This window comes from Capricornis sumatraensis, chromosome 11 (assembly GCF_032405125.1).
Source record: "Capricornis sumatraensis isolate serow.1 chromosome 11, serow.2, whole genome shotgun sequence".
Taxonomy (NCBI): domain Eukaryota; kingdom Metazoa; phylum Chordata; class Mammalia; order Artiodactyla; family Bovidae; genus Capricornis; species Capricornis sumatraensis.
The window spans coordinates 53,038,104-53,062,153 of NC_091079.1; the positions used below are offsets into that span (position 1 = coordinate 53,038,104).

Sequence of the window (24,050 nt, forward strand, 5' to 3'; positions counted from 1 at the left end):
TGGGTTGCCATTCCCTTCTCCAGGGGATCTTCTGAACCCAGGGATTGAACCCAGGTATCTTGCACTGCAGGCAGACTCTTAACCATCTGAGCTACCAGAGAAGCCCAGTAAGAGATTAGGTGGAAAGAAAAGGACTGGGATGAATTTGGGAAGTAAGCAGACCTTCCTAATTTTCTAAAATAGGAGGTTTCCTTATTATCACTGTATCCTAAGTTCAAAAGACATCCTAGAAAACCAATATTTGCTGTTTCATAATGACAATAGCAAAAGATTTCAATTTGTCTTTAAAGTGACCCTTTAAATGCTGTGTGGCTTAAAATCTCTCCAATTTAAGCAGGGGCGGCACTGAGTTGTCAACCAGCCTTCCACAACTATTTACAGCAGCAGGCAATTAAAGAGAAGACAGGGGTCAGCTTCACATAGAAACTCATAGGCCTCACCAGGCAGCCGGTGCACAGTGAGGGGCTTAGAAACTGTGGTACCTGCACGTCTGAAAGCCCAGCAAAAGTATGGACAAGAGGTGACCACAGTTTGCACGATGAGGTTAAAGTGAAATGAACAAAGGTTGACATTTACAGAGATTTCTAAATTTGGTATCCTGACTACCTTTCCCACAGTGAAATTCTCTCCTTTCTTTGTATATGGTCTTATGATTCTCCAGTAAATTTTGTATGCTACAGAAAAAAGTTTTGTGATGCTGCTGGTAACTGAGGAATTCTCTTGGATATTATATGTTATGTCCTCTCAAATACAAAGACTATTTAAAGCAGTCAAATCTACTTGCAAGACATTTTAAAGGCATCTGAAGTCTGACAGGGATTCCTTGGCAGTCCAATGGTTAAGACTTGGCACTTTCACTGCAGGGGGGCCCAGGTTCAATCCTCGGTTGGGGAACTAAGACCCTGCAAGCCACATGTGACGTGGTGCCCCACCCCCTCACCCCCCCCCCAAAGTCTGACAATTTCTTTGGAAGGAATGATGCTAAAGCTGAAGCTCCAGTACTTTGGCCACCTCATGCGAACAGTTGACTCATTGGAAAAGACTCTGATGTTGGGAGGGATTGGGGGCAGGAGGAGAAGGGGACGACAGAGGATGAGATGGCTGGATGGCATCACGGACTTGATGGACGTTGAGTCTGAGTGAACTCCGGGAGACAGTGATGGACAGGGAGGCCTGGTGTGCTGCGATTCATGGGGTCGCAAAGAGTCGGACACGACTGAGCGACTGAACTGAACTGAACTGAACAAAGTTTATGGAAAAGTTTGAGCTACAACTGAAAGATATACACACAGCGAGTGCCATGGCTATTCCCATGGGGAGTCCATGATCGTCTGTGCAGGCCATGGCATATATAAAAGTTAACTAATTATAAATATGAAGAAGACATAACAGGAATTAACTTACTCCCTATCAAATTTACTGGTTTAAATTAGCTTCAAATTAATTTTTGTTTTACATGTATTAGCTGTGAGAAAGAACTTTTCCTTACCACTCTACAACCCTTCAAATGATGAAATAAAACCTTCATTAGATGTACTCTTCCTATTTTCACTTTTAATTACCCTGCTTACACTTTCACATGCTGCATGATTTAGTATGATACTGTCATCAAGACTTCAGTGAAGTTTTACCCAATGGCATTTGGAAATAGGTTTTACTGTCAACACAGATGAGCAGTTTGAATTCCAGAAACCTGGTTTCGGAAATCTTGCCTGCCAGGTGACAGCTAACAGTGAGGCCGACAGAGTGGCTGATAATGACACACGTGACAACTGGGCAGGCCCAGTGTTGAGAGCTGCAGCAAGAGCAGACCCAGCCTTGCTTCTGGAGACTGAGAGCCTGGACCAGAAGGTGAGCTGTTCTCATGCCAACTGTAATTCACCTGCCTCTGAACTAGCAGAGGCAATATACTGTCTTTGATGTGCATTTAAAAAAAAATTTTTTTAAACAGCATCAATGGACAGTGGGTTTCCTAGAGACTCGAATGGTGGCAGTTATTAGGGCTGTATTGCCAAGGAAAATATTTGGCTGCATGTGGGGTTTCCTGAGAACAAGTTAGTACATGACCTCAATCTTTTTCCCAGCTTATCATAATGCTGTGAGGCGGTGCTGATTCAGCAAAGCAATCCATAATCGCTTGCAAAACGCCCCTGCCTCCCAGGGATGTTATGAAGCTTAATAAGATAATGTATGTGAAGCATTCTAAGCGCCACAGAAGAAAGGCGCTAAGTAATAATATTATTCTGCATTTATAATTACAAGCAGTCTTACAAAAGCAGGAATCCAATAAACCTGTTTACACATTACAAATAAAGATGTTAAATAACAAAATATAAAGGACTGTATAACAAAGAAAAATGTGAAACAGGCATGTCTAAGAAAGGGAACGGACAGACTTTATCAGGCTAAGTCAAGTGAAAAGGAACAGGAATAGACAAGTTTGTACTAAAAGAAAATTACACCCCTTTGTGATAAAATAGAAATTGAATCAGAAACTTACAAGAAGGTATTTTATTGAAGTTATCTTGAGACATGGCTTGTTAATGAATTAAATTTAGTATCATTTCTATAGCTTTTCTACCAATAAATTTAAATTAAAAAAAATCAATGTCAGTATTAAGAGTAATAAAATATCTTCAGTTATCTATGGTAACACCAAAACATAAATTTTCACTCTCACTGGGAGAAAACATGAGTACTCTACCAAATGTAAATTTCCTTCCTTTTCAAATATTAAAATAAGACGCCTTCTCCACCCCTCCCCCACCCCAACAGCATTAGTCTCTAAGAATGAAAACATTTGTTTTCTGTCTTTCTGGACCAGCCCAAGCAAGGGAACATGACACATGAAAATCCACTTTGAGGCCTTCTTGATCCCGGATCCCAGTTGTCATTTACTCCAAGTAATCTTCCTGGAATCTCAGGGGAGCCAATTTTTGTTTTTACACTCTGTTCCTCCAAAACACAGCCGTAATATCACTTACTATTCCATATGGAAATCATCTGACTTGATGTGAATCGCCTCATAATTCTCCTGAAGCTGTGGAGTCCTTGAGCCGGGGGCTGTATTTTACATTTTTGTATCCCCATCACTTTGCACAGTCCATGCTAACCCAGTGGAGGCACTCAGTGAGAGTTTACCTGATTCACGCTCTGGAGAAAGCAATGCAAGAAGAGCTCAGGTGGTCTGGGCAGGTTTGAGGGGTCAGCTCCAAGCACACAGATGGTATAAGGCATTTCGGTTTTTAATTTTTCTTTGTAATTTTCTTTTCAAGAAAGCGGTATTTCATGTTTTTAAGGGAAACATACACATGGTATTAGATGGTGAGGATGCAAAGGTAAAGAAGACAAGTGTTGTGCTGCTATGCATGCTGGAGGCACTGCCATGTAGCAGAGTGCTGAGATGGGGCGAGCAGACTGTCTTTCTAAAGTGTTGTGGACTTAGGCAACAAAAGAAAACTGAAATTTATAAATCTGTCACTATGAGGAGGTTTTCTTATTTACTTAGCTAGAAGACTAAGCTTATTTGGAGAGTAAAGTATAGGATACAGCATTGATCCAGATGCTGAATGAAGAGAAACTAATTATCGAAGATGTTACTAAGAATGCCTTCATCACAGACTGAGCATGGCAAGAGCTGATATACTTAACTCAAAATAAACATTCATCAACATACCAGAACAATGCGCACACCTCAGGATGCTAACAGGGCCTAATTAGTTCTCTGAAGTGTAGCAACCCAAAAGAATTTTGGAAAATAAAAATATGAACATTAATGATCTTTTATATTATCCTCCCAGGATAAACCCAATTGCCAAGGAAATTACACTTACAGGTCTCAAAAATACAAGCTGAGAGCATACGCCACAGGAATAAAAATAAAGCTTTCAAAATTTCCAAGTAAACCTAATGGATGAACTTGAGAGAAAAACCTACAATCACCTGATTACAAAGTGAAGTCCATCTATAAGATGGGTTATGTATCGGTCCTTTTTAAGAAAAGCACGGGTCACTGAATTAGAAGTGTAGCTAAAACACACGAATGTCTGGATCTTTCCTCTTACTTACCCTAATATGAAAACCAGGAGCTCAATTTGAAAACCTCAATTCCCAAAGAGGAGGATTCAGTATAGTACATGGAAAGAACCAAAGGGGCTCCTCAGATCAGTAAATGAAAGAGAAGCAATGTTAAAGAAATTAGCATAATCAACTTACGTATATAGTATTGTGACTCCGCACGAGAATATCTAATATCAGGTCTTTATAGATTCTGACATTGGATTCATGATCTTTCAGGATCATGATGATCACCTCCCCCTTCCCTACCCTGAGGGTCAATTAAAAGAAAATTAACTGCTCATAATTTGTAATTTTTAAAAATATGAAAACAGCTTCATTGTGTCCTGTAGGCAACAAATAGGCAGTGAGTGTAATCTTACAGTTCTAAGTAAGTACAGTATTGAGAGCAGCTTCCCAGGTGGCTCTCTTGTGGTTTCCCACGTGGCTCAACAGGTAAAGAATCCGCCTGTAATATGGGAGACCTGGGTTTGATCCCGGGGGCTGGGAAGATCCCTTGGAGAAGAAAATGGCAACCCATTCCAGTATTTTTGCTAGGGAGATCTCATAAACAGAGGAGCCTGGCAGGCTACAGTCCATGGGGTTGCAAAGAGTTGGGACATGACTTAGAGACTAAATAACAACTGTATTGAGAAGATGCTTATTGAAGATAAAACTGTTATGGCTTTGAAGCCACTAAGTAGAGACTAAAACTGCAGCTGTCTACATGTTTAGCTGGGTAATGTCAATCTATCAATAATACTTCAGTACACACCTCTGCAAGCGCACATGGGGCTTCATCCCCATTTCTTAGCACCTCCATTTAGAATATTTCCTCTGAAATACTGACGAGCCATACTTCAATTCTTCGTGTAACTTAAGATTCACTATGTATCTATGAGGTCTCTGTCGCGTTAAATAGAATTTAAGAGAAGGGAAAGAAGAGAGAAGAACAGATACAAGTGGAATGGTATGGAAGTTCGGGGGACCCACAAGTACCTACTGTGAGATTGAAAGAGATAAATTTAGGGTTTTTCTAAAGATAAGATGAAATTGGGAAGAGAGACAAAGCTTGAAATAGAGCTTCATGTATATTTCAGAGAACATCTGGAGCACAATTTATTATGAGTTTTAAAGACTTTCTGAAAGTTTGTGACTTTTCCTTTGCTATTTTCACTTTATCTGTTTCGCTAGCTAAATAATTCCAGAACTGAACATTTGCTTCAAAGACAGGAATTGCACATAAAGACCTGAATTTTGTGCTGCAGTAGATCAAGGGAGAAGGAAAAAAAAAAAAAAATCCCAGGAGAAATAAAGAGAGTGGTTCAAAGAAGACAATGGAATGGGAAGCAGGTGAAAAGAAGGGAAGAAAGATAACCTTGGCCAGAGCCTCTGGTTTATGCTGCCAGCGTGAGCTCCTGGCTTTCAGGCTTACACACCCTCATGTCACTCTCCCCATCATCATGGTTTTGCCCTTCTGGAACTTGCTCCTCTCACATAGTCTTGGCATGTGGAAGCCTGGAAGGGGAGGGGTCTGGGAGACCCTACCAGGGCAAAAAGGAAGGAAGGGGCAACCCTGCTCCAGGCCTCTGGAAATCTAGGATCCTCCCAGGAAATACATGCATGTGTTGACTGACCTGACACTTAGCACCCTTCAGTTTGTAAAAAACACTGGGCTTACCAGGTGGCACAGTAGTAAAGACTCTGCCTGCCAATGCAGGAGACAAAGGAGACATGGTTTTGACCCCCTGGAATAGGAAATGGCAACCCACTCCAATATTCTTGCCTGGAAAATGCCATGGACTCCTCAGAGGAGCCTGGCGGGCTACAGTCCCTGGGGTCGCAAAGAGTGGGACATGACTGAGCAACCAAGTGTGTGCGCGTGTGCGCGCGCGCACACACACACACACACACACACACACACACACACACACACACACAGAGTGGTTCCCACCTTTTGGGGTAAGAGGGGGTCATTTTTCTTAAATCAACAGTAATGTCCATGGAGTCTCACTGGACGATTATCTATACTTGAAATGATATAACAGAAAGAAAAGGTTACGATAAATTTAGTAATACTTCTAGAAGAAACTGCATCCCATTTATCACTACAACATCCCTATAAACCTCATCTACGGAAACACGGCTCTCTGTATTAAGAACTATCCTAGGTTATAATTGGCTTTATGGAACTGGTCCATGAGTCTCTTCACCAAAACTGTATTGTTTTGATGGAAAAATATCCTCCATTCCAAGCAATTAACTTACAAATAAACCTTGGGTAGGGAGGAAGGTTTTTAAAGTTGAAAATTCTCTGTCTTTCCTAAGAAACCATGGCAAGAAGGAAAAAAAAAAGGACTCATTCAATCACAAGGTAAATACGTTCATATAATAAAAGACAAACGTTATTTCTTTCACTTCTGACAATTTTGGTTCTCTAACAATATTCCAAATAAAATGTACTGTATGTTATTTTTTTCTCTAGTCTGACATAAAGGATCTATAAATCGAAGATAGTCTAGCTAAAGGAAAAGAGTTCTTAAGAGAAGGTGAACTTGATCTTGGGGGTGGCAGAGAACACTCATGTCTAGTCCAGTAGGGTTTGGTTTTCTGTTTTCCCTTTTCTCCTTCTATCACTGTAATAAGAATATAAAAACTTTGAATCTGACAAAATGGTGGAATGCATATACCTGTCTGATGTATACAGTCTTAAATAAAAAGGATCATCAGTCTACTGAGAAGTACTTCAGGTCTCAAGAAATAGAAGCTACAGATTTCCCCAGACAACTCAGGAATTCTGCCCTGTCCTCCACCTGGTTCTAATGGGAGTGAAAAGTATCTGTTATGAACTTAGGTGAAGAAGCACCACGCTGAATGCTGATGTTATTCATTTCACTTTTCTTCCAAAAGATAAGATGTCTTATTTCCAAGACTTGACAGGCCCAAAAGGAACCTAACTCTATTACAAGTGATCATAGTTCTAACATTCTTAACAGCAGGATGCAAGTCCATTTTAATGAACACTTTTTGTCTTCTGGGTATAATTTTCTGTGTGATCATGTTTGAAATGGGGGTTTCTTTTGCTCAAAATGACAGGAATGAGAAATATAAGGCAAAAGTATCCTTTTAAACAGCTCTGGATATCTAAAATGCTGTCTAAATATCAGGAATCTAATAAAACCCATTTTCCAGGGGAAAGTTGGCACTGCACATTCTTCCTTTTAAGAACCCAAGTTAAAACACCTCTATGTAGTCTTGTATACAGCGAGGTTCCCAGATGAAACGCAGCCTTCATAGCCAGTTCTTTCATGTTACTTCCGGTCAGTAATGAGGTGAGTATGGGGGTGGTCTCAGTGACTGTCAGTAAAATCTGTTTTGTTCCCAATATACTCCCTGAAATGGGAGCGGATAGCTGAACAGGTCAAAAGTGCTGTTTCTCTAGAGATTTTTTCTTGTTTACTTGCTGAGTTGTGTCCAACTCTTTTGTGACCCCGTGGACTGTAGCCCACCAGGCTCCTCTGTCCAAGGCCTTCTCCATGCAAGAATACTGGAGTGGATTGCCATGCCCTCCCTCGAGGGGATCTTCCCAACCCAGGGATTGAACCTGCATCTCCTGCGGTTCCTGCATTGGAGGCAGATCTCTAGAGGTTACACTGTACAAACAAGATAAACAGAGAAAACAAAGAACATTCTCTCTGACACAATAATTCCTTGTCTGCTCACATCAGGGTACAAAATGAATGCTTAAAAAAAAAAAAGTTTGATATCCAATTTTCTGGCTAAATACCAAGAAGTCTTTTTTGGCCTAGACAGCAATTTTCTATTTTCTTGGGATCTTTCATCAACTTTTTTTTTTTTCCTGACAAGAAAAGCAGAGCTGCCCTGAATGTGTATATCGTCTTCTGAAATAGGAATCTACAAAAAATATTCTTCCTAGGAGTTAAGCCCCAGTGTCTCAGTATATCTTAAGTTCAACGGATAACATGCATACCCAATTCTCTCATAACAACTCTTTCCAAACAGCAGAAGAAAGCGAGTAAACAGTGGGGCAACAAGTCTATTCTATTTGGCTCCACTGGGGATACTGCGTGTGAAGCTCGGTAGAGATCTGGATTTCAGTTCGAGTCAAATACTTTGCATTTAAACCCTAGGTTCCCCTTCTATAAAATGGAGTTAATGATAAACCTACCCTACAGGGTGCTGCATGGATGAACTGGGATGATAATGTGAGTAAACGACTGCCTAGCACAGTGAGCACCCCACATGACATGTGTAAGCTCTCATTTTCACTATGGACACTGACCCTTTTGCTTTTGACCTAGTAGAGATTATAAACTTTGCTAGTATCCAGAGAAAGATCTGTTTTGTAGGGCCTGAAGCTGATACAATTAGAGGGAAGGGACTCTCTTTAAGAATACAAAATTAGGGGACTTCCTTGGTGGCTCAGAGGATAGGAATTGGCCTGCCAATGGAGGAGACATGGGTTTGATCCCTGGTCTGAGAAGATTCCACATGGCATGGAGCAACTAAGCCCGTGCGCCACAACTACTGAAGTCCGCACGCCCTAGAGCCTAGAATCACAACAAGAGAAGTGACTGGAGTGAGAAGCCTGTGTACCACAACCAAGGGTAGCCCCCGAAAACCTGCACAGCAATGAAGACCCAGCACAGCCAAAAATAAAATAAAGTCAAAGAATACAAAATTAAGTATGATTCTCATTCTTTATAGAGAATGAGAAGAGAAACAGCACATGCTAGAGCTCTGCAAAAAATTCAGACTTCTTTGGACATCTCTTTAGGTGTTTATCTGAAGTACTTAGGAAAAAGCTCTTCCTTAAGCAAACGCAGTTTCCCCATCGAGAACGTCACCTCACGGGGATCAGGGCAGGAAGAGGCTCTGAACCTTAAGCTTCATTAGCTTAGTGGTAATTTTGCCTTTGAAAGTAAACAGTGTAAATTCACAACATATTTCCTATATATAAAATTTAAAATGTATTAATTTTGTTGCTTTGTGCAGTATGCGGGATCCTAGCTCTTGGACCAGGGATTGAACCTGTGCTGCCTTTAGTGGAAACATAGAGTCTTAATCACTGGACCACCGGCGAAATTCCAATATTTCCTACAATTTTTATGTCATTCATCTGCCTCTTGGAAAAATGTGAATTCTCTGAATACAGAGCAATAGTATTCAGAAGGTTTTCATGCCTATGCAAAATTCTTTGCAGGGGTCAACAACACTTTAGCATCTTTTTCTTTGCATCCTTTTACATTACATCCTTCTATATTACAATATAGAAGTAAGTTATTTATCAGTAATTAAAGAAGCCTGGTTAGAAACACACAATGTTCAAAACATATAGGAACCTGGACTGGAGGCACTTACAACCTAGAATGGCTGTTTGTTGTTACAGTTCCTCAGTTTACAATGTCTCATAGCCCTTGACTGCAGTCCCCATAAGATTTAAGATATTTAACAAAATCACATCTAATCCCCAATCATCAAAATTTCTTCTGTGAATAATTCATGATAAAACTGCCCTGAAAGATCCAGCAGCATCTATTATAAATCTTCATTTTGGCTTTGAGAGTGTTGCTTTTGGAGTTTCTCTGTAGATCAATATTTCCTCTCATAATAAACAAAGGCAAAGTTGAAGACCTGACCACCATCCTCAGAGGGAGGTATGGGACACAGTATGTATGGATATATTTATACAACATGCTTTTAACATTGCTAAGAAAAAAATAGAGTAGCTTTTTATTATTTCCTGCATGACAGATGTCAATATACTCTTGGAGTTCAAAAGAAGTTTTATTTCTTACCTTCTCTGTTTATCCCAGTCTCTCTTATATCTATATTCACCTATCTATCACAGCGCTCACTGACTTCCTATAATCATTTTTTCTTTTTTTTGATAATCACTTCTTCTTTTGCTTAGAGCCAAATGCCAGCATTATCATGTAACAAATGTAGGTACCGCTCTCACTCTAGGCTGAATTCCCAAATCAGGGAGAAGGAGTACATTTGCTGAGGACAAGGTACTCTAAAAAGGCCGGGATGATTTCTTACTCTGAACGAGTCCCTAGATGGCAGGAACAGTGTCGTGCTTCTCTTTCTACCTCTGATGACTTGCACAGCATGCGGCATGTAGAAGGCATCCAGATATAATTCTTGAGTTAGTAAGAGTTCATCAGGTTTAAATACAACTGTGGCATGGTCCCCGGTCATCTCCAGACTACACCACTGGAATTTATTTCATGTGATGCTATTTCAAACAGTCACAGTAGTTTAATGATGAAGAGCCTGACTTGCCTTCTTTTCTTCTCTCTACTAGTCTACTCATACTTTCTTGAAGCATATGAAGAAAATCTGAATTTCTTGTTGCTTTCACATATTCTCTAAACCCTAGTTTTTGTCAATTATTAATATAAACACTTATTAAATATCCTTACTTGCAAGAATATAAAAATGAACAAGCTAAGAATTCCCTGGTGGTCCAGTGGTTAGGCCTTGGTGCTTTCGCTGTTGAGGACCTGGGTTTGATCTTTGGTTGGAGAACTAAGATCCCACAAGCTGTGCTACCAGGCCAAAAAAAAAGAAAAAAAAAAGACTTCCCCCACCCTCACCAAAACAATAACAAAAACTTCAACAAGCTCTGGTTCTTCCATCAAAAAGTTTACATGGTCATAGGGACTTTTTTTTAAGTTTCAATGATTGTATTACATGCCAAAATGAAATAAATATTTGCAGGAAATCAGTATTGGTAGCAATGGGGATGGAATCATGGAAGACAGAGAGACAGAGATGAGTTAAAGAGAAAGATAAATGAGTTGCTCTAATAAATTTATTAGAATAAAAATGGGGAAACTGAGGGGTAGAGGTGTCACAGGCCATGGTGAGGACCTGACAGAGACGACGGGCTGCATGTGGTGAACAGGGAGAGGGAAAGGCCAATAGGACCAGGACCCAGGCGTCTAGCCTAGGGTGAGCACAAAACAGGTGATGAGGACATGCCCCGAGACCGAGCACAGATCAGACACACCATTCTTAGAAGGAGGCACCGGGGAAAAGCAGTTGTTTGAAATCTGGGGCGCCCAGGGGTGATGCCTGGCAGGAAGCTGAAAATCTGGATGGGGGGGGACTGAATGGCAAACTGTGGGGAGTGGGGACTGGCCAAGGCCCTCATTGGGCATCTGTGCAATGACAGGTGTGGCAAGGCCCAAGAAGGACAGCTGACAGGATGTAGCAGAGACGCGAGGCTGAAGAATGGAAGTAGGTAAAACTGATGAAGGAAGGGGTTTAGTTGGGAACAGAAAGAAGGCCAAGGGTTAGATGAGGAAGAAAAGCCAGGGAATGAGCATGAATAGAGTACAGACCCAAGCAGAAGTGTTTTCAGGACAGCTGGTCAACAGTGAGACAGCTACTGAGGAGCACACTTAAAAGTAAAAATTTTATGTTATGTATGAAAGTGTTAGTTGCTCAGTCGTGTCTGACTGTTTGCAACCTCATGGACTGTAGCCATCAGGCTCTTCTGTCCATGGGATTTCTCAGGGAGGAATACTGGAGCAGGTTGTCATTTCCTTCTCTAGGGGATCTTCCTGATTCAGGGATCAAACCCACATCTCTTGCATCTTCTGCATTGGAAGGAAGGCAGATTCTTTACCACTGTGCCACCTGAGAAGCCATTAATTATCAGGGAAATGTGGTTCAAAATCACAGTGAGATGTTACCTCACACCCCGTAGCATGGCCACTATCAAGAAACCAGAAAACAGCAACTCTTGGTGAGGATGTGGAGAAATTGGAATGCTTCTTCACTGTTGGGATGATTATAAAGTGGTGCAGACACTATGGAAAAGACTATTAGGGGTCCTCAGAAAATTAAAAACAGAAATACTGTAGGACACAGTAACCCCACTGCTGGATATATGTTCAAAAGTATCAAGAATAAGGTCTTGAAGAGTTAGTTGCATACCCATGTTCACAGCAGCATTATTCACAATGGCCAAGATGTGGAAGGAAACAATGTTCACTGATGGATGAATGGGTAAAAAAATGTGGTAAATACACACAGTGGAGTATAATTTGGCCTTTTCAAAGAAGATCTTATCATATGCTACAGCATGGATGAACCTTGAGGGTATTATGCTAGGTTCCACAAGTCAATCACAAAGAGACCATGATTCCACTTATATGCGGTATCTAACCAAAGTTAGAGAAACAGAAAGTGGAAGGTGGTTGCCAGAAGTTGCAGGGAGGGGAAATGGTGAGCAGATCAATGGGAAAAGCATTTCCATCACGCAAGATGAAAAATGTCTAGGTCTGTTGTACAACAGTGTGCATACAATTTAAAATACAATAATGTACACCTGAACTGTTAAGAGGGTAAAATTATAATGTATATATAGTTTTTGCCACAGTTAAAAACTCACCAAACCAGAAAATAAGTCTTCTTGGGAGGACCAATTAAAATAGTTGCCTGTAGAATAATTTATTACCGGATAATTCATCTCAGTCTGAAAACTAGCTGAACCTGCAGTACACAAAGACAGTCACATCTCCCTCTTTCTTGTTCTACCAGTACAACAGGCTGGGAAAACAAACCAAAACCAAAACACAAAAAAACCTCAAAAAATCTTTAAAGCCTAAACCAACCAGAGAATGACAACAATAAAAAGAACAGCCAAACAGTGGCATTTATGCTATTTTTAATCTATTCCTATATATTTTTTATATCCCTATATTAAAATCATTTTTAATTTAACTTGTATGCAGAGTACATCATGAAAAATGCCAGGCTGGATGAAGCACAAGCTGGAATCAAGACTGCTGAGAGAAATATCAATAACCTCAGATATGCAGATGATACCATCTTCATAGCAGAAAGCAAAGAACTAAAGAGCCTCTTGATGAAAGTGAAAGAGGAGAGTGAAAAAGCTGGCTTTAAACTCAACATTCAGAAAACAAAGATCATGGCATCCGGTTCCATCACTTCATGGCAAAAAAACGGAGAAACAATGAAAACAGTGAGAGACTATTTTCTTGGGCTTCAAAATCATTGCAGATGGTGACTGCAGCCATGAAACGACACTTGCTCCTTTGAAGAAAAGCTATGACCAACCCAGACAGCATATTAAAAAGCAGAGACATTATTTTGGCAACAAAGGTTGGTCTAGTCAAAGCTATGGTTTTTCCAGTGGTCATGCATGGATGTGAGAGTTGGACATAAAGAAAGCTGAGCGCCGAAGAACTGATGCTTTTGAACTGTGGTGTTGGAGAAGGCTCTTGAGAGTCCCTTGGATTGCAAGGAGATCCAACCAGTTGATCCTAAAGGAAATCAGTCCTGAATATTCACTGGAAGGACTGATGCTGAAGCTGAAACTCCAATACTTTGGCCACCTGATGCAAAGAAAAGACTCTGATGCTAGGAAAGATCAAAGGCCAGAGGAGAAGGGGATAACAGAGGATGAGATGGTTGGATGGCATCACTCGATGGATATGAGTTTGAGCAAGCTCCAGGAGTTGGTGATGGACAGGGAAGCTTGGTGTGGTGCAGTCCCCGTGGGATCGCTAAGAGTCGGACACGACTGAGCAACTGAACTGAAAATCACTAAACATAAATTCAATTGGGGAAGAAAAAGAAAGGCCCACATGAAGCCTCATCGGAATAAGATGAGATAGAACAAGAGACAATATGAGATTCAAATCTATACTGGCTGGGAATTAAGAAGTTCTTCGTAAGACATGGGCCCTGAAGAATGAAAACAGTAGGATTCTAATGGGAGTAGACACAAACAGGGAAGAGGAGGCAGTCCAGAAAGGGAGGAGAGTCTGAATGATACAAATGCAAAAAAAACAACAACAAAAAACCAACAAAAAAACCCCACCACGGATGTGCTAGCACAGTCAGCACTCTAGGGTAGGCATCTCAGGGAGGACTCATTGATGACAGGGAAGGCAGGAATGTGGCACTGGACAAGAGCAGTCAGACGTGGGTACTGGTCAAGGGGCCACTGGTGTCCTCTCGCTCCTCCTTGCTGTGCCTATCAAGGTGGGCAGGGGGCAACTGGCTGACAAGGAAGAGGGGGAGGAGCGTTCCAGGCAGGAGGCAGAGGCCACGGAACACGTGCATGGGCGGAGCCAGCACACGTCTTCTAGAAGGGGATGCAGGTTCAGGCGGTTGTGGGATAGAGCACAGAAGCGTACAGCCTGGTGCGGACAGGTCACGGGGTGGGGACGGGGGGATGGGACCTGGGTGTGGTGGTAAGGGCCTTCCTTTGGACTCTGTCATAGTCTCCTGGCAGCTGTTAAAGTCGCGACAGAAGGATCAAGCTGGAGTCCCTTCAGGGGGGTGGGGGTTCAGCGAGTATCTTTAGCTGATTCTCGAAAGGCTGGGTACCAGGGCTAGGGATGATGCTGGCTGTGGTACCAGGGCTAGGGACGATGGTGTGCTGATGCACTTCCTATGGGCCAGTCAGGGGAGGGCTGACATGGGCGGGGTCAGGGGCTGATGCTCAGCCCAAGGGTCCTTACCTATGTGCCCACAGCTTCTGAATGACGCTGTGCCTTTAGGCCATCAAGGGCAATACGATAAGAAACTATAAAATTTTATATTTAAAAATGTCTCGGACTTCCCTGGTGGCTCAGCGGTGAAGAATCCAATGCAGGGGACTTTGATCCTATGCAATGCAATGACTTTGATCCTATCCAAACCCAATGCAGTGGGTTTGATCCCCGGTCCAGGAAGATCCCTCATGCTGTCGGGCAACTAAGCCCGTTGCCACAAGTACTGGGCCAGCACTCTAAAACCTGTGCTGCACAACCAGAGAAACCAGAGCAATGAGAAGCCCGTGCTCCGCAACTAGAGGAGCCCTGCTTCCTGCAACGACAGAATGGCCACATGCAGCAACAAAGACCCAGTACAGCTGTCAACAAATTCTAAAAAAAAAAAGTCTCCACCTTTGTGTCCGAACTTGCACATCTGAGTTTCTGATTGCATTTACTATCGTGCTCTGTCAGCCAGGCTCTCTGCTGGTGTTTGTGGGTCTCTCTTGCTGCCTTTCTATCTGTTGGTTTCTGCCTGTCACTTCCTCCTGGCTCCTTCTAGGTCCCCTCCACAACTTATAAAAATATATGAAAGAGGGACTTCCCTGGCAGTCCAGTGGCTAAACCTCTCCACTCCCAATGCAGGGAGCCTGGGTTCAATCCCTGGTCAGGGAACTGGATCCCACATGCTGCAACTAAGACTCGATGCAGTCAAATAAAATAAATTAAAATAAATAAACAATAAAGATAAAATTACTTAAAAAAAAAAGAAAGGCCTTTTTAAAAATATTGTTTCTTGTTACACATGAATGAGACATTTTATAGTTCTCATGTTTTCACTTAATTTTTATTCTTGTTGTTTTATTAATTATGAGCTTTCTACACCCCACACACTGGAATCAGCAGCATTAAAAAAAAAAAAAGGGACTTCCTTGAGAGTCCAGTGGTTAAGACTTTGCTTTCCAATGCAGGGGGTGCGAGTTCGATCACTGGTCAGGGAACTAGAGTCTACATGCCTCAAGACCAAAAAACCAAAACATAAAGCAGAAGCAATCTTGTAACAAATTTAACAAAAACTTTAAAAATATGTTTAACCACGTTAAAAAAAAAAGCTCTTCCTAGAACAGGGTATCTCTAGTGTCTGAAGACCACGGTAGGTGACATCGACAGAATTCTACTGGAGTTGGTTAGGAATTTCTCATTTTATGTTACTTTCTCCAAATTACAAAATTGCTTCTGGTCCTGTGCTAACTGTTCCGTTTGGCCCTGACCTGCCCTTTTCAGCCTCAAATCCAATCAAATGCTTTAATCCATCTTTCTGTAGGCAAACAGTCCAACACTGGACACACCCGGTGCCACAGAGGGCTCCGAGCATGTCTCTGCTCTGCTCCCTGTTGGAAAGCTGCTCTCCTTTCCTCGATTCCCACTCTCTCGTCTATTAGATCTTACACTTACAGAGAGGCCCATGTCTACTTTGCTGTCCTCCTCGAAGCCTCCACCCATGTCAGTGCACACAACTAGCTCCTGCTGTCCCTTTGTGGCCCACAGTGGCTTGTGTACAAGCTGATTCCCCTCCAAACGAGTGAAAGATCCAAGGAAAAGAACCAAGTACTTATCGACTGTGGGATTCCCCACTAATGATAAACATTATATCCTGCATATAGTACTTACTCAGTAAAAATTTTATGGAATAGATGTTTGTTCTGGAATGAAATCAACATACACAGGATAGTGTCAGAATTTCTCTTCCTAACAGTGCAAGGTGAGCAAGAAAACAAGAGATGCCTGTCTTCTATTAGTGTGTGGAAGCCAGTTTAAGTCTTGAAATGAGAGCTCATGTCATAAATTGTTAAAATCCTAAAGCATTAGGGCACACTGAATTATTTAAATCCTTTTCATCTGAAAGCTGTTAAATATAAAAAAAACTTCCATATACTTAGGGGGGAGAAAAAAAAAAAAACCCAAACCAAGGAGCTCCTATGAGGAATGAAAGCAAGAATTTCAGTCAGCTCACTAATTTTAAGGATTTCACTCATAGTATGAGCCATTAATCTACATGAAATTCTGAAAGTGAATTATATGCAGATCAGTGGAAAAATCCCTGGAGGAGGAAATGGCAACTCACTCCAGTATTTGCCCAGAGAATCCCAGGGATGGAGGAGTCTGGCGGGCTACAGTCCACAGGGTCGAAAAAGTCAGACACGACTGAAGCGACTTAGCACGCATGCACAGTGGAAAAATATTTTATCTTCATTAAGAAACTGTAATATCAAGGATATATTGTTAATCCTAGGGGTATTCTCAAACAAGGAAATAAAATTCCTTCATTTCTGGATGCATGGAGACCTGTAACAGTTTCAAGTCTTCAAGAGTAAGTTGGGGCTGGATTTGTTCCTGTGTTGAAGTAAATAAGGAGGAAATGAACACTGCTAAGACTCTTGCCCTCTTTAATTCTCCTTAAAGCAAGATGCTTGAAACTGCCACTCAGCTAACAGGGATCTGGGGCGGGATGGGGGGGAGCCCACATGCTGCAGCAGGGGCAACAGAGCCTGGGAAGGGGTGCAGACAGGGACATAGCAAGCACTAGATTTTGTTTTGCTTTTTTTCGGCCAGGTTGCAGAGCTTGTGGGATCTTAACAAGGCATGGAACCTGGGCCCTGGCAGTGAGAGCACCGAATCGTCACCACTAGACCACCAGGGAATCCCCAAATATCATATCTCTGAGCTTTGTCTCTGAATAGATAGCTTCAAAAGGTCTGTTTAAAATATCTGTGTTAAAACAAAAAGCACCAACACTGTCAGTAATAGTATGAAGGCTTAAATCTGTAATAGAGAAAACATCCCAAAACAACTTGTGTCCTTATCAATACCGAGTCCTTAGCAAGAAAGCCAAGATTCATTTGGATGAGGATGCCAAGTCCAGTCCTGGAATTCTCTAGGCCAGAATACTGAGTGGGCAGCCTTTTCCTTTTCCAGGTAACTACTCCAGTAGTTACTACTGTTGAGGAAGTCTCTCTATCTGCCAAGCACGAGATTAGATCCTTTATAAACACACTGAACAGACTTCATAAGACTGATGTACAGTGGACGTTATCATCCCTTTTTTACAGATCAGGAAGTAAAGGCCCAGGGATGTTAGGGAATTTAGACACAGTCCTACAGTAGTAAAGAGGGAGACTGGGTTCATCTGATTTTAAATACACCTCAAGCTCTTAATGAGCTTATTATATTGATGAACTTATTCTGCCAGCTGGATTTGGTGCTTGCCCTGCACTATTACACAGTCTACTCTTTTGGCTCACTTTTATGTCTGGCTAGCTGGCTTTGGCCATTTAATCATTAGCAGCATTTTTAGAAAAAATAGGATATTAAAAAAATGACAATTGAAATTTAAACTATATATAGTATATAAGGGGCCACCATTTTTTTTAAAACTTAGAAGATACATGTTTTTTAAGTCTAGGTCTCATATTCATTCTCTAACTGATCAAAGATTAGCACCATCATCAATCCTTGCCACGACACTGATTTCAGCAGGATGGTATATATGAGGGCACGCCCGAGAGATGCAGAGTTCACTCACCTATCTTTCCAGGGCAACGGATGACTCTACTGTCACCCTAGGGTTTCATCACAGGGAACATAAGCAATGCCTGGGAGCACCACCCCAAAGTCTGATTCACCGATATCCCAGCCCTGGAAGGGATCTTATATCAGAGCTCTTCTGCTTACTCTGCCTGGTGACAGCTATTAGTTCACACCTAGGTGTCAGCTCTGAATAATTTAATTTCCATCACAAGGTCTTCATGTATTTAACATGGGGAAAAAGAAGACTGAAAGGAAAAATATAACCTCAATAGGCTCTACATTTTACTTTTACATGCTAGAATTAGGCTGTTTCCATTACTATTTCCTTGAATTTTTATATAATCAGCTTATGAATTTGACTCACCCACATTTAGAATACAACCTGCACACCCCTACACCCACCAGAGGTACACTGGGAAATGCTTAAAAACCAGCTCCTTGTGGGGAAAATAGTAAGTATCAAAATGTTTATTATGAATTTTACTAGTAAAAGGATGTGGAGTATATAATTTACAAGTGATAATAAAATATATGACACCCTCTGTTGCAAATTCCATAGAGCCAAATGATTCTAACAGAATGTTTGTTGACTTTTGCCAAACTCTTGTCTTTATAGCTATCTTATGATTACAACTGATGAATGGATAGAGTTCTGACACAAATGTTGCTTGAAATTTTCACTTAGGTTAATAAGACAAAAGTAAAATCATGAAAATACATGGGTAAGATACACAGAAATCCAATTGTTTGTCAGTTTGTGACTCTTCTGATGAGTTGGACAATATTTTTATGTATATTTAATGTTAAATATTGGATGTTAATTAGAGATTTGCAGTGACTACCACTGTCTAGTATTATATTTGTTTCTATCATGTGTCTTATCACATAAGACAAGGGCCTCTAGAGAAGAGGTAATAGTAAAATGCAGTACAATAATTAGGAAATGAGGAGTTTTAATCTTCCTTACCTTTTTTTAAAATATGTAATTTAATTGTTAAGTCTAAACAATTTTCAATAATGGTTGTGCTTATTAACTGATAAAATTCTTAAAAATTTAACAACTGGCTCTTGATGGTTGACACCAGTTGACTTCAGCACACCACTGCCCCTCACCCTCTCTTAAAATACTCATTTTTTTATGCTATGCTCAATTGTAGGGGAAATTTACATGTATGAAGCAATCCATAATCCCAATGCTCTGACTACAATCAAAATTAAATCATTAGAATAATCACAGTGAGAAACCAGAATGATCTTTTAACATGTTGTTTGATTCAACAAGGAATTTGCCCCCCAAACTGAGCCTGTACAAATGCAAGTTTCTGAAATATACTTTTTCATTTTTATTGCTATCTACATTCAGAAAAACAATAAAAGGATAAAACAAGTTTCTCCATTGACAGATAAATGTATCGCAACCTATATTCAAATATATGCACTAAAATGGCTTTAAATAAAAGGACAAATGTCTCCAAATAATACAATTCAATTTAGATTATTATTTTAGAAAAATAAGAAAAAGTGTGGCTTTGTTGGAGTAATAGAGGAGATATTACCTTAAAAGCCCTTTCCTGATGGCTCAGACTGCAATGTAGAATCTGCCTGCAATGCAGGACACCCAGGTTTGATCCCTGGCTCAGGAAGATTCCCTGGAGGAGGGAACGGCTACCCACTTCAGTATTCTTGCCTGGAGAATTCCATGGACAGAGGAGCCCAGCAGGCTAGAATCCATGAGGTCACAAAGAGTTGGACTCAACTGAGTGATGTTCACTTCACTTAAAGAGGGCAGTGGAAATGTATCAATTATTTGAACTCCCCTCCTGTTTTGGTCACTTTATACTTCAATTCTACTTTTTTAAGAGTACATGAGCCACCGAGTATTTTCCATAGGAAAATTTAAATTTAAATTTCTAGCTAAGGAGTGTGAAATTGGACCCAGTCATCCAAAATTAAATCACTTGTATTTTTCTGTGAAACAGAAGCAGTTATTAGTCTTCCCAGTTGGAAAAGAAGATAACTTACTACTTATGACTATTCTTTGTAGGTTATGGATGCCACAGATTTTCACCATTGGTATGCCACATAGGAAGAAATATCTCGCTTCAGTATTCAAAAGCAGGGGTCATGGTTCAAGTGCAGACTCTGGGTGTGCTTGGTCTGCTGCTACGAGGTCCACAGCTGCACGATGCCTTGTAGAGCATCTACCAAACCTGGGGCTCAGAAAGTGCTTCAGACAAGGGAGGATAACTTATTTAGGTAGCTGGTAACCTCCCTTCCAAATCCCCATCCTTTGGGCCATTCAAAATCATCTTTCATTCTCTGCCTTTATTCCCAAGCCTATGGAATGGGGAGGAGCAGCTGATGGCTGAGCAGACTTGAGTGAAAGACCCCACCCGGCCGGGCCGAGCTGCCTAAGCTTTGGACCGGGGTGGGTTCCTTTTATGGGAGCCCATCTTCCAGACTGTGTAGCCTTGAGTATGGGTCTCATGCAACCCGGCTTAACCCCTCAGAACAGCGAGGGTTTTATTCACGCTACCACCTGTGACAGGAATACAAATGAAGTCTGGATGATGCGGAAAAGATGACGGTTGGATTCTATTCACATTGACTGGTAGCTGGGCGGGTGGAAGTGCACAGAGAGAAGGAAGGGTTCCATTCTGTCCTTCGTGCTGCTTTTGAACATTCGCTGGTTGCCAGCTCCTGAGAAAAATCAAGGTGGGGGCACAGAGCCACACAGAGTGTCCACCTCTGGTCAGCGGAGGCTATGCTGAGTCCTCTGGCCCCAGAAAAATGTGACTTTCTTCAAATGACCCTGTAGGGGAGAGTAGGCACAACCATGTCCCCACCTCTTTCCCCCTCCTTCCATCTAAAAACGAAGAGCTCACTGTATGAGATCTGAGCATAGATGAAGGAAAAAAGGGGTTTCCCAGGTGAAGCTAGTGGTAAAGAACCTGCCTGCTAATGCAGAAGACGTAAGAGATGTGGGTTCAACCCCTGGGTTGGGAAGATTCTCTGGAGAAAGAAATGGCTACCCACTCCAGTATTCATGCCTAAAGAATCCCATGGACAGAGAAGCCTGATGGGCTACAGTCCAGGGTCGTAAAGAGTTGGACACAGCTGAGCGACTTGGCACGCAGCACACACGAAGGAAAAAAGATGCCTTTCTTCTGAATGTGAGAAAGATGTCTCCTGAATATGCACTAAATACTGTGACAAGTACTTGCTGGGAATGTTTACATAGCTCCTTATTTCTTCAACAACCGTGCAACCTAGAGGCTGTGATTCCTGAATTCTGTATGAGGAAACCAAGTCATAGGGAGCGAAAATAATTTGCTCAGGTTCAAAAAGTTTGTAAGAAACAGAACCAGGATTCATGCCTAGCTTCCACCTGGTTTGATTCTAAGGTTCCTGCTCTTTCTAAAAAACAATTTATTAAACTAGTAATAGTCTTAAAATATCAGACTGGTCGAGAAGTGAGAAGTATGCTTGGACTTTTCGTTAGGGTTTTAACTTCTGCTTTTTCTTTTCAAAACACGTTACTTTTCAAATTAATGGGAACATTATTATAAGAGGGAGACGTGACAGGGCGTTTATTGTTGCTGCTTCTTGGGTGGTTGTGGTATGTGGCCTCATGATTACACCCACAGTGAAAGTATGGCAGAGTCCCAGCGTGACACATCTTAACGTGTTTTATGGTTTGAAGGGGGGAATACCAAGGTTTTGCAAAACTGTAAAACCTTGTGCAAGACCTTGATAGTAAAACACATACATATGTAACTGTTTTAAAGTGTGGAAGTTTTACCTAAAAATCTGATGTTCGCAAAAATGAACCATTCAAAATCTCCAGAAACACAAAGCAAGAAGCTTAGTGATTTCGCCACTGCGATGATATCAGCACCTAGAAATGTGGCAACTTCAGAGCACTGCAACCTTGAACCGGTTATTTCTTCTAGAAAATTTTGGGACTATGATTTCATCCATTTGCTGGTACCAAATTGAGATGAAACTGAGTTGTTGATAACTAGTGAATCTTAAAAGAAAAAGAAGAGGAAAGAGATTAAGGCAACTAAGGCAGGCATTGAATAGACTCTCTGTGAAAGCTGAACATTATGAAGATATAATTTTGATGAGAAACCAGGAAATATTCATTTTTAGAGTGGGCTGGTTTCAGAATCTGTCTTGTAGATGCTGTGTGTGTGTGTTTCAGTTCTTAGAAGACAGAACTATATTTGTAAAATTATATCTATAATTTATATATATATAACTTAGCTCAATATTATCTATATGAAAATGGAAAATGTTATGATGAAAATATGCAAACAGGATTTTATGATGGAGGGCAGCAGGCAAAGCTGCAAGCTCACGTATAGAAACAAGACATTATTTTTCTAAAATCTGCCTCTTTTAAATGTTATATAAAAAGCAGATAAAAAACACAACCCAATATGAACTCTAAGAGGATGCATTCAAAAACAGATGACAGGAGGTAACAGTCTGCCCTAAAGGAAAGCAGTGTATGAACACTTCATGAGCATATATTGGCCCTGGGTGCTAAGATGCTGTTCGTACTTGCCTAATACAATTTTTTTTGGCACTACAAAGTCCGATGTGATTTTTAAAATACTATCTTCTTGAATTTTTTTCTACAGGCAAAAATATCAAAGGAAAGAGGCAGAAAATGAGCTTAGGGGAAAAAAAGAAGAAAGACAAGAAAAGCACAGGAAGAAAGCTGTCATGTTTTGTGTTTCAGCTCCACAAAAGAGTTCTGTCTCGAGGTTGAGCCTTTCAAATCTCTTGTCATTCGGGATATGAAACTCTAATTTAGTGGCGTGGCCAGCTGAGGCTCAGACTTAAACATGCTGACGAGCTGAAACAAGAGGTGGCTCACTTTCTTACTTCTGGTTTCCATCCTTGCCTGGCTCCTCACTTGCAAATTCTGACAGTCACTCGCTCTGTGAGCTATGAAAATACCAAGGTGGCGTGGGATCAGTGGGCACCTAATTGAGTTTTACTAGATGAAAAGTTCCATCACCCTGCCTCACCTTGGCCCCCTCCATCTTTACGGGATTGTTGAATTTTATACAGAGCCTATTTATAAACCACTGCAAGTGATACCTGCATTTATCTTGCACTGTGACATCATCTTCTCATCAATAATTTAAGCCTGAAATGGATTAAAGGAACTCTGAAGGGATTTCTCACACATGGAGAAACAGAAAGCAACTCAACTCTCCAAAGGATTTATTTGGTGCTCTTACCTTGTTCTTTAATCTGACGAATTTGCTTCACAGTTTCTTTTAAGATTGCACATTTGTCAGGTTTGAAGTTAAAGTTGTCTATGTCGTTAAAATTAGCAAAAATCAGCTCTGCAAGTTCTTCGATATATTTATTTTCCTGTTCACGGTTACGTTTCTCGGTGCTCCTTTTGGGGCTATTATGAAAGAGATAAGAATGTTAACTACATCCTAATACAGAGAGCAAACAAAAGTTACATGTGGAAACATGGAGGTACTTTGGGGGAAAAAATCCTGAATTTCCCCCAAATGTTGCATTTTTCTTTGTTTTTAAATCAACCTTGTCCCAATTAGTAATTACAAATTCACTTATGCAATCATTTGGTCAATGTGTTTAATGTCTTCCACTCGACTGTATGTTTCATAACGACAAGGATGATCTGCCCAGCATTGTGCTTAAAGCGACACTTGGTACAACAGGCATCTAATTTATTATTAAATAAATAAGAGTTTTAGAAATGGAAAGGAGCTCATGCTTATAAAAATTTAAGATTAAGAAAGGGAAATTAAACTAGTTATAACAGGAATAAATAAACTTCACGGCAAAATAATGAAAATAAATCTTCATCAT

At 40.9% G+C, this 24,050-nt stretch overlaps 1 protein-coding gene across 1 annotated transcript in view; it reads right to left on the reverse strand.

Annotated features, from left to right (window-relative positions):
* Positions 1-24,050, reverse strand: part of NCOA2 (nuclear receptor coactivator 2) — a 289,674-nt gene that overhangs the window by 76,075 nt on the left and 189,549 nt on the right. Inside the window, exon 4 of the mRNA XM_068983427.1 lies at positions 23,444-23,616. Within this exon, the coding sequence (XP_068839528.1) occupies positions 23,444-23,616 (173 nt within the window). The remainder of the gene's footprint in view (positions 1-23,443; positions 23,617-24,050) is intronic.